The sequence below is a fragment of the Rhagoletis zephyria genome, unplaced genomic scaffold (genome assembly GCF_001687245.7).
Source record: "Rhagoletis zephyria isolate East Lansing unplaced genomic scaffold, Rhagoletis_zephyria_1.1 Rzeph_scaffold_00026, whole genome shotgun sequence".
Taxonomy (NCBI): Eukaryota; Metazoa; Arthropoda; class Insecta; order Diptera; family Tephritidae; genus Rhagoletis; species Rhagoletis zephyria.
In genome coordinates this window covers 758,529-770,268 of record NW_016157110.1, presented here as the reverse complement: position 1 = coordinate 770,268, position 11,740 = coordinate 758,529, and the positions used below count along the sequence as shown (strand labels likewise).

The following is an 11,740-nucleotide window of genomic DNA, read 5'->3' as shown; positions in this document are numbered from 1 at the left end:
CCCCCCCCACAGGATGAAAAGTTTTCCCGTACATTGACTAAATGAGTCGCGTGATCTCTTAAATATCGTTCAACTGAAGCCATTGATATACCTACCGCATTCCTTCATGGACGGATGTGGTCGAATCTTTCCTTGGCGATTCGCCACTTTTACAATTCGTCTTAATATTTATAAACTGGTTTCTTTGAGCCCTACTGCTACAAAAACGGCCGCCCCGAGCAATTTCCTCAATCAGAGGTAAATGCAAGATCGCATTAACCCTCTAGTAGGCTGAACCGCCTCCAGACGGTCGTTAACTAAACACCTTTTTAGTGCACCTATAATAATTTTTTTCTATATTCGTAAGGCACGATCTTTAGACAAAAATCGTACCCTTACGGCGAAGTTAATTTGAATCCGTTATGTCAATCCGTTTTATTTTAATCGGCAGTTGAATTACAGATTGTGAAAGACACGGTTAAAATTAATTATTTCTTGCTATTTAGTAATTTCGTAATTAAAGAATTTTTTTCTTTTGAAAAATTTTTTGATATACAAAATTTTGGTGGATTTCGTAGTTAAAAGCACCGTATTTTAATATAGGTTTTATAATTATATCACTATTCGAAATGGAGAAAATTGCTTTCGAACACAGACCGTCTACAGACCGGATTGCCGACACATAAAAACCCAGTTTGCATTTTTGACCGTCTGCAGACGGGATTGCCGGTTCGTAGGTTAACATTGTGTAAGAGAAAGCTGAGAACATGTCAAAGTATATCGGCGAGCCGGTCTCCAGACGGTCTTGGTTTTTCTCCCTTGTAGAAAAAAGTTACGGTCACAGATCGAAATGGACATCATTTTTGGATTTGTCGTGCTAAAATCACCCATTCCTGATTTTTTCAACTCATAAAAAAATTGGCCTACTAGAGGGTTAAGGGTGTATGAGGGCATCAGACAAAGGTGCGCTTACACAATGTTGCGGTCTTTACATGCATACTTAAACGAATCCTCCATTTAGCCCTATAAAAAGTAAATTGGTCTAAGATGAATATAGGGCCAAAGCAGATCAAACCCCGTGTAGGTTTCTATATATTTCGGCTGCAGCGCAATCCATTAGGTCCCTTTTCTGCAAACCCACTGAATTTCAATCAGATTTTATAAAATATAGCGGGTTCATTTTTAGGAAACCAATTTTTCATCATACAGGTAGCACACGTTTTGAATTTGAACGAAATCGGTTCATAAATATGACTTTTATAAATAACTCGACCCCAGCGCCACCTAGCGAGTTTTCTGGTAGCCTATAATAGGACCATATATGCAAGGTATAACCTCTGAAAATTTGACTGAAATCTATGCAGTAGTTTCTGAGTTAACTCCGAGCAACGAAAACGGCTATTGTTTTATATATATAGACTACCTACGCGAAGCTTATTGTAGAAAAGGGAGTTCGCTCAGACGCCTCACTAGTGACGTACTGACCAACACCTCTACAGGAAATCAAATAATCACATGATCAGTGCATGTAACGGCAGGTAGAAAGGGTGTGGACACGTAGGCAGGGCCACATGTTTGCAAACTTATTGATTTCTTGTTACCAGCAATAAGAGTAGATTTAATACTTCTAGTAGCACTGCGAGGCCATCCAATGAGCCTTACTTCTAGAAGCACTGCGAGGCCATCCACTGAGTCTTACTACAAGGTACTTCTTAGCCTGTACCTGAGTAGAGAAACACCTGGAATGTTGCCTGGACACCCCGGCCCTATGTGCTTGAAAATATGTACTTTGTATGATTTCACGGACATAAATCTGTGCACTTGGTGTAGGCTGTTTAAAAGCATAAACAGACAGCAGCGTTGATCCGGATTAACTCGGACTTAATCTGGATCAACTGCAGTTAATTCCCGAGTTGATCCGGATCAACTCGGGAATTAACTGCAGTTGATCCAGATTAAGTCCGAGTTAATCCGGATCAACGCTGCCTACTGTTTAAGCTTTTAGACTGCATTACTCTCATTTAAAAGTTAAAATACAAATACAAAACTTCAGCTATCCTCCCTTTTCTCTTTCTTCCAGCATAGAGCCGAGATAAAAACACAATATCAGGTAAGAGTTGGGGTTAACGCGCTGGTCTCACGTCGTGGATATACAAGTCATCGATCCTCCTGAGAATTGCTTGCAACCCGTTGGTTTTTTGGAAAGCCGTCGAGGTAAAATGTTTTAGTACAGTAGTAAATTTACAGTAGTGAAATTAAGTCTCTGTCATTACTGGGATGATCAAGTCATATCCTACGAAGACCTTGATTGTTAGTTGGCACTGATAAATCCTTTTTGCTTCACTGGGTGCCTTGACTATTAGAGAACTGGGATTATGTATAGAGAGTCTTTATAGGTATGGTGCTTCTACACATCTTCATGATACAGGATTAAAAAAAATCTGAGTACGTTTGCACTATGATCATCGTGGGCCAAACATTCGACACCAAATTTATTCAGGAATCATTTTGAAGCATATATTTTATTGTAAAAAGTGCTGGAAACGAATCCGTATATATTATATATATTATATATATATTATATATGTATATTTAGCAGGCGTTTGGCGGCTGGGAGTGTTCTCCACGGAACCCAGAACCTATGTACATCATTACCTCTGGATACCCGTTGGCATCTGATGGGTATAAAGATGCGAAAAGGATAGACTGGCTGCATGATAGCTGACCGATTCTTCTATCCATCTGCATGCAGTAGCTATCTTCTCTGATAGCCAGTCATGGAGTGCAAACATACCCTAAATGTGGTGACAGGTAGATACTAGGGATGCCAAAATATTAGGAAAATTGTGATCCCGGGATTTCAGGATATTTATTCAGTAATCTCGGGATTCACATTGAGTCATAATTTTTATGAATATGGGTAAAAATTCAATATCTGAAAGCATTTAAAATTTACGATAAATTGATTGTAAAATTTACATATTTATTAAATCAGACAAATCTAAAAGAAATATATTTTTTAAATTGTATTGAAAAAAACCGTGTGATTGAGGAACGCATACATCACAAATAACAATGTAAATACCAGGTACTTTTGAAAGTAATGATTAATAAAAAATATATACAAAAACAAATTCTTTAAATATGTTTATTCTACTCCATACACAAATGACGATTTTTTGCCATTTCTTTCGCAATTAACTCGAAATTTTGAGGGTGAACGAGTCAAACGGACATCAGATTCCGATTCACAGAGTCGAAGTACATGTCGGTAGGTTGGTCTTGTTAGAAGCACACACCCCATTTTTTGTGCAGGTGTTGTTATTATTGCACTTGAAATGTGTACGTAAGAGCAGCAAAGTATTTAAAGGGGAGTCTTCTAATCTTGGCCTGAACTTGTTACATACAAAACCTGCTGATGAAAAACATCTTTAGGCTCAACTATAAAGCCATTTGAAGTTAGTGACTCCTATCTCCTCATCTACCAAATATTTGAACTTCTTTTACCAGCACGTCGAATAAATTAAAACTTTTTCGATTTGAGTAGATTGATTTAAAAAATTATGGAACTTTTTCTTAAAACTCTCAGTTTCGTTTACATTAGAGACGTTGTGAGTACATTCATTTAAATCTAAAAAAGGTTGCAATTTAAAAGAACAGTTTCAAGCTTTTTGTTAATTGCAGTCAGGACGGCATTTTCCAAAAATCATACTTCAAAATTCATAAAAAAGTTCTGACTATCAATGCAATAATTAAACTTTTACTGGACCTAAAAAACACCGGGCTCCCGGGATTGGCATCCCCAGTAGGTAGGTCCCACACATATGCACATACATAATACAGAAGCCAAGCCACAAATATGTATATGCATACACATTTATAAGGCAACTTACAGCATGTGAGATGAATAGCGGGTCATCAGTGCCGCTCTGTACGCGGGTATTCTGTAATAATCTTGCGAATTCAGGCTGGAAAATAACCTTAACGACCATCCGAATAGAGGATGATTTACAATGCTTACAACACGTCTGGCTGAAGCGGTCACTGCTTCGACATGCAATCAGGGTTATTAAAGGCCATTGTTGATGGGAACACACGCCTACCGAATGGGTCTGGAGTAGAATGACCTCTGTTGCGGCAATGCACTGTGGGCCAGGAAGAGTCAAAACTAGCTAAATTAAAAATCTTATCGGATTGGCTTAAAACTTGCTCGCTGGCGTTTTCGGGGTCGCTGATTACGAACCTGATATTAAATTTAAAAAATTCAAAATTGCGGATCGAATATGGCGGTCAGTTTATTTTAATTTGTTAAAATTAGTTGAAATTTGTTTCGTGGATATTTTTGGAGTTAAAATTCTAAATTTTTGAGATTGATGATTACGAATCGGATGCTATATTCAAAATGGCGTACTCAGTGTGGAGCCAGAAAAATATAAATCCATTTAATTTGAAAAAGATCAACTGCGATCATATGCTCAAAAGTTTAATTTTCAGATTCTTAAAAAATCTTCCGCCATTTTGAATATTAAAATTCTGATGGTACATTCGTGATCAGCGACCCTAAAAACTTTAGAATCCGTCTTTACTTAATAACTGACAACTGTTTTAATAAAATGGATGCCAAATTTATTTGCGCGTTTACAGACATCTCGTTTTTTATAAGAGTCGCAGCATTTACGTAATACTGAATTTTCGGTTCTACCACGCTTATTTGATGTATTATAAATTTAGTAGTCTTTTGACATACTTTACGTTAATTTCTATCCCATAGAATACATACAGTTGAAACTTCGTCTCACTGATAAATGATTCTGGCATTTTAAACTCTCTCTATCTGGCCCTCTGTGCAATGTAGAGGAAAACATTATCTATGTATGCTACTTCCCCGCTTTTAGCTCAACTTGCCAATTTAATGTTAGTGCTGTATTGAATATTCTTCGGTAAGAGGTTGAGCGAGAATTGGTATTAAAATTACTAAAATATTATGACAGAGTTGGAGGTTTAAATTAAAGACCGTGAGAAGAATGTGCATGAGCTCATTATTTTCTTAGCGGTATTTTCAAAGCTAATAGGAATTTGCGAGTAGTGAATATTATAATATAATATAATATTATTATAAGTGGTGTTCAAAAAGTGTTCACGACCAACTATAATTAAGAGAAATGTGTTTGCTCTTATTCCCACCATTATTGTTATCTCTTGTTTGCATTGTGCAGAGTAAAATGAAAAAAAGATATTAAAATAACAATGTTAACGCGCGAGAATTCTTGCTCCCGCACAGCATGTTCCCCGGACACATACTGTTTATCTTCTTTGCCAGTTGAAGTTACAGTTGAATTTCGGTCCAGACCATCGGTTACCATAGCATCACGCACCAAACTCTGTACTAAGGTTCGATCGCAAAAGTATGGTTCAGCTTTGCGAGATCCTTGAACATTATTTAGATGTTGGGCAAAATGGCCGACAGGTGTAGCACCATGCATGGCGTGGTGTGGTTGCGGTGGTTTTGGGCGCACCTGCAGAGAAAAAGAAATTTGGTGGTTAAAAACAAAAGTTTGGTGTGTTTAATAATGAAATGTTTTTGATTGAGTTTCAGAGGTTCGTTGCGCTTTCTTCGAACAAATGGCCTTATTATTCAACTTGCTTACCGACATCCACTTCCAGCCTGGCCGACCTGCACGACCCAAGAAATGTAACACCTGCTCTTCGGGTGAGCCAAAACTTAATTCTTGTTCCCGAGAGGCTGACAGATATTCGCCCGAGCTTTCACGCTCTTTCTCTAAATCACTAACACTGTTGTACTCACAATACACCCAATCGGGGTGTACGCGCCAATTATCTCCTTTGAAGTATTCGGTCACTGTGCGAAAAGATGAAGATATATGAATATTATTGCCACGATTTTTATGATATCGAACTCCTTTACCATTTCGGCGGGAGTGCCGTATTTCTTGTTGGGAGACTAATTCATGGCTTCCATATTTTTCAGGGAGTACAACAGCTAAAGTGAATGGCGTGTCTTCAATAGGTCCATAAAAATACCTGCAATGTGTAGATTGAACATTAGTCTAATTTGTCTTGGTGATCTAAAGTAGATAGATTTGGTAAATAACCTTTACCTTTGCGTACGCGCCGTTACACGTTTCATACCATCAAAGTGGTTGAATACAGTGAATTCGGTTTCACCTTCTTTGGGCATAAGCATGTCATTGCGCATCTGTAGACGTATAAAAGTCGTTTTAAATCTCACCGCTTATTAAAATGAGTTCAGCGTTTTCTCTCTCTACTTACATCATACAGCAGATTCTTATTCATTTCGACAATTTCATGCTCATTGCCCACTTCGGTTTCCGGCAGTTCCAACTCCGTTATGTCGACCGACGTGTACCGCGGCCGCAACTGATCAATATATTGATTACCATCACTCATAGGACGCAAATCTGGATGATACAGTACACGTCCATTGTTATCAACGATAAACGAATATCCATTCGGCCCCAATTTATGTTGCGGTATCATTTTTCGTATCTCCTCGATGGGCACATCGGTGCCTACAACACCGAGTAAATTAGCCACACGCACCGAATGGTTTCGTCTATAGAAGACCGGAGTTGAAACTGTCGTCACCAGCCGTCGCTGGTAGTCGGAGTCACGTGCCAAACCACCTGTCTTGCCGGCGACGAAAACTGGACTCCAATGTACTGGATGATCGGCCTGATACATAATCATGGGCCGTGCCATAACTAGTGCATAATCGATAACTTTCTTGCGAGCATCCTCCATATCATTGATTTGCACAAAGAATCCTTTGTTGGAGCAGGCCATTTCATGCAAGTTGCTGCGACTACTCGAATCGGAACCGATCAGATATGTAAAAATTCGTACGGGCATATGAGGCCAATTATATTGCTTGATTATGTCGCTATGGGTTTCAGATGTACTCTCGGTGATGAGCATAATGGCTTGATTACATTGACTGCCTTCGCCCGACTGGTTGTACTGGAGGGAAAAGAAAATATAGTCAAATGTTTAATGTGATGAATACTAAATGAATTTTGAAGTCGAGCCTAGTAAATGTGTCGCAATTTTAAGAAAGGATAATACCAAAAATTTTTCATAAAATAGATATGTATGTGGGCGGTTTTAAAAAGGAACCTAGAGGTAAACCGATATAAAGCATAAAACTGTAACTAAAAGAACAACTCAGTCAAACAGTGTTTGAACTACAGTGTTGTTCCAACTAAATTCTAGATGTAAGTATGTATATACCAGGGGTGGGCAAGGCCGAGGCCGAAAAGAGCCACATGTAAATTCTAAAAGCTACAAAGAGTCACAAAAAAATACAACAAAAACAAAAATTTTATTTTTAAATAAAATTATTATTAGAAACGAAAAACATTAATTTTACTATTATTCTAATGTACGTAAGATTGATTTTAAAGCAACTTCAAAAGATCCCTTTGGCCAAATTTTCTGAATCTGGTTTTACGTCAGTTAAAGCCGTTTGTAACAGTTCTGTTAAATGTTGGTTAGTCAATAGGTACGTTCGTTTAAAATCTCCAGTAAAAAATGTCCAACACCGAAATTCCGGCGAAATGTCATCTGTTCTCTCACAGGAATAAATATCCAAAATAGTACGCGAACAGAAAATTTGCAGAAACTTGCAAGTTAGACGAACAGCTGATATAAATTTTGTTTACATTCAAAATTATAAAATTGAAAACGTAATAAAACAAATCCCGAAGTCTTATCCTGAAACAGTTCACTGACTAAACGAATAACTACTTACTTCTTACAAGTTTAATTAGTGGCACTTTACTATTTTAACTTCCAAACCAACAAATTCAATTTAGGGATTTGCGTAAATTTCAACCAGCTGTTTTTGATCAGCTGTTTCCTTGTTGGCAAATTGCTGTTGGCAAAAATTATTCCAGCAGAAACTAGCGGCTTTCCCTCAAAATTAAATGTCATTTTGCTCTCTCGATTTCCCCTACTTTGCAAGTTTTTTGGGTATACGAACACAAAAAGCTTATAGTTTTTATAACTTTTAATAATTATAAGGTGCGCGAATGCAACTGACGTGAACGGTATTCTGACTTTACGAATTTCACTGTAGAATACAAAGACTCACAGTTATACGTTGTAACAAAAAATTTAAAATAGCTCTGATCCAGTACTCCATGAACTTACAGGATTTTACACGAACTTGCAGGAAGTTGCAGAAAAAATGTTCCCGTACTCCAAAATCCTCCAAAATTCTGTAAATGAGAGCGACTTTTGGAGAGTTGTGTAGAGAATGAAGTTGCAAGATTTTACCCGAACTTTTTCTTCTGGTAAAATCATGAAAAGTGTCAAGCAATCACTGGTTGACGTTTTAACAGGAATGATGGATTTTTTGTTCCCGTACTTTTTGTTTTTACTCACTGTTTACTCTCACTTCAGAGAGTAATTTTGCTGTTTGACAGTTTTACAGGATTTTTCACGAAATGTATTGGATCAGAGCTAATGTGCGTCACGCAGCTGTTTTCACCAGCGGATATTTTAAATCTGGTAATTGTTGCCGGAATCCAAGCAATGGCAAAGCTTTATGTTGCATTTCCTGTGCCTTATCTTCTTTTAATTCCAAAAACTCCAAATTTTCTTCGATTTTCTTAGAAAGGAGTTTTTCGGATATTACAAATTCATCCTCAATTATGTTACATAAAAAAGGTTTTATGAAGTATTCAAACGTAGATTTAAATAACTTCAAATCGGCAAATCTTTTTTCAAAATCTGCTTTTAAATCATGTGCAATATTTTTTTCTTGCCATGGAAAATGATGAGATATTCTACTAGATATTGCCTTTACTAACTGGGCAGATAAATTGTTCCTCACTTTACGGCAACGACAAAGTGAAACTTCACTCCATTCATCATAAAATTTCAAAGGTTGGCAATGTAACACAAGCAAATAAAGAGCAAGAGCATATGTGTAATGTGTAAGCATTCCGAAATCAAAGCGAGACAGCCCCTCCAGAACTGCTGGGGTCAATCGGTACGTTTGAACAGCTACTGCACCGACTCCTAGGTAAGTAGCTACTCTATTAACCCGTGGTAGTGCACATGGTAGTGCAGAGTCGAACCAGTCGTAAGCAGGATAGGGAAAAACTACAACAGAGGGCGCCCATAAATTACGCAAGTGACTACTTTAGTAACTCCCGGTAGTGCAGACAGAGCCGATGATGACTACCGCTTAGGACATTTTTTTGTGAAAGTAATTGATGAAATACACTTCAAGTAGTCGGTCGGTAATTGACGGAGTTTATCAGGTAGCTACCGATTCTTTTTTTATTTATTCGTTATATTGCGAAATTCCGTTTACTGATAGAAACACAAAATAATAAACAGAACTTTTGCAACGATTCGTATGAATAAAAAGGATTTTCCGTTCGTTTCAAAGGCAGTTAAAAAATGCGTAAACCACTACCGACGTTGGAACGCGCCGCCTATAAACCTGGGCCCGTTCATCGTTGCATGCTTATCTTTTTATCAACATAAGTATCTTATAAATGATTGGTACTTTATGAATGGAACATTTTTTAATTAAATACGTTTCCTAATTTTGTTATTTAATTACAGCGTTGATTTTTTTTTATATTTTTACAATTACATATTCTGAGTGGCTTGAAAAAATCTTACATTCTAAACAATTTGAAGCTGAGGGTTTGTAGTAATGAAACTGGTGTGTCCACTTGATGGTTTTGGCTCTAGGAAAACGTTTCGCCAACACCTTCTCATATTTTTTATATTCAGCTAAAGTACAAAATCAAAATCAGTCGAACAATATTGGGTCGAAAGAATAGTTTTGTCCTGTAGACTAGCGCAGTATGCATTTTTTAACGCAGCCATCAATGCCATCGCTTCTTTTCCGTGGGCAGTGACACTGATATACGCGATTCTCGATTGTTTAACGGACGCGTACTAGAGGTGTACAATATCAGAAATGCAGTAATGAATCAAATTCACTTGACAGTAAAAAAAAGTGAAATCAATGCTTGCCCGCTATCAAAACAAACACTGTAGTGTCGCTGCTAACTATAATTCCTGCAATGACAGTATTTGTTTGCTTACTGCAAATACTGATTTACACTAAAGAGAGCAAAGTAACGGGGCAGCACAGCGAGTGCAGTAAAACAGTTGGGTGTGAAGTGAACGGCAGCAGTGTGTTCCATGTTAGTCATTTTGTGTTAATACGCCGTGATATTAGTATCAACTATTATTTTATAAACAGCATTTCAAATCATTTATGCACACCTCTAGTCTGTACTCAAGATTCTCAGAATTTAGGAGCCTCATGATTTCGAAAATAAATTTAGGCACTGAGATTTCAATAATTATTAATATAAAGAATTAATCGTAAGAATTATTAACATATGTAATAATAATATACCTATATGCTTTTTAAAACGTAAGCATGCAACGACGAACGGGTCCAGGTTTATGGGCGCTGCGTTCGAACGTCGCTAGTGGTTTCGCGTATCCACGATAATGTTTAAACATTCGTACTTTTTTGCCTTCCTTTTCTTAGCTCGGGATGTAACTATGTAATATTGATGCGCCTAAAAGATGCAGCGATTTGTATTCTCAAGTTACATACCTGATTACAGTACGAATATACGAAATAGTTTTTTAAACTATAATTTTGTTATGGGATAGAGTGCACTAAAATATTTTTGCACGAATTGTCAGTGTATACTTTACAGATAAGATCGTAAAATTTTTCAGTTAAATTGTCAATTGTTTATTGGTAAATTTATTATTATTTAATAATACTAAAAAATAAAATTTTTTCAATATGAATATCTTTTTTGTTTCTGCTACTTTTTCTGAATACACCATTAAAATTTGGTTATTTTTCATTGAATATTTACGGAAATATAGCAAGGAATATATAAAATTGATAAAAAGAAGGTCAAAAATTCATTTATGAATAAATTTTTGAAAAATTGAAATTTTCAAAAAAATATTTTAAGACATTAATTTTCACATATAGATCTTTGAATATCTGCCAAAACATATTTGAAATTCTAAAACTTCATTTTAGTGGCCCGTTTCAGAAAGTTTGACTCATATGATTTTCACCTTTCCGATAAAAGGAAGGCAAAAAAGTACGAATGTTTAAACATTATCGTGGATACGCGAAACCACTAGCGACGTTCGAACGCAGCGCCCATAAACCTGGACCCGTTCGTCGTTGCATGCTTACGTTTTAAAAAGCAATAGGTATATTATTATTACATATGTTAATAATTCTTACGATTAATTCTTTATATTAATAATTATTGAAATCTCAGTGCCTAAATTTATTTTCGAAATCATGAGGCTCCTAAATTCTGAGAATCTTGAGTACAGACTAGAGGTGTGCATAAATGATTTGAAATGCTGTTTATAAAATAATAGTTGATACTAATATCACGGCGTATTAACACAAAATGACTAACATGGAACACACTGCTGCCGTTCACTTCACACCCAACTGTTTTACTGCACTCGCTGTGCTGCCCCGTTACTTTGCTCTCTTTAGTGTAAATCAGTATTTGCAGTAAGCAAACAAATACTGTCATTGCAGGAATTATAGTTAGCAGCGACACTACAGTGTTTGTTTTGATGGCGGGCAAGCATTGATTTCACTTTTTTTTACTGTCAAGTGAATTTGATTCATTACTGCATTTCTGATATTGTACACCTCTAGTACGCGTCCGTTAAACAATCGAGAATCGCG

At 36.7% G+C, this 11,740-nt stretch overlaps 1 protein-coding gene across 2 annotated transcripts in view; it reads right to left on the bottom strand.

The window, feature by feature from the left end:
• The window catches only part of stol (voltage-dependent calcium channel subunit stolid), a 524,452-nt gene that overhangs the window by 26,237 nt on the left and 486,475 nt on the right, over positions 1–11,740 (bottom strand). For both annotated transcript variants that reach the window (XM_017616632.1, XM_017616624.1), the window contains 5 exons: positions 6,271–6,978; positions 6,099–6,196; positions 5,906–6,021; positions 5,628–5,839; positions 5,281–5,495 (listed from right to left, as the gene is read on the bottom strand). In XM_017616632.1, coding sequence (XP_017472121.1) covers positions 5,281–5,495; positions 5,628–5,839; positions 5,906–6,021; positions 6,099–6,196; positions 6,271–6,978 — 1,349 coding nt within the window. The remainder of the gene's footprint in view (positions 1–5,280; positions 5,496–5,627; positions 5,840–5,905; positions 6,022–6,098; positions 6,197–6,270; positions 6,979–11,740) is intronic.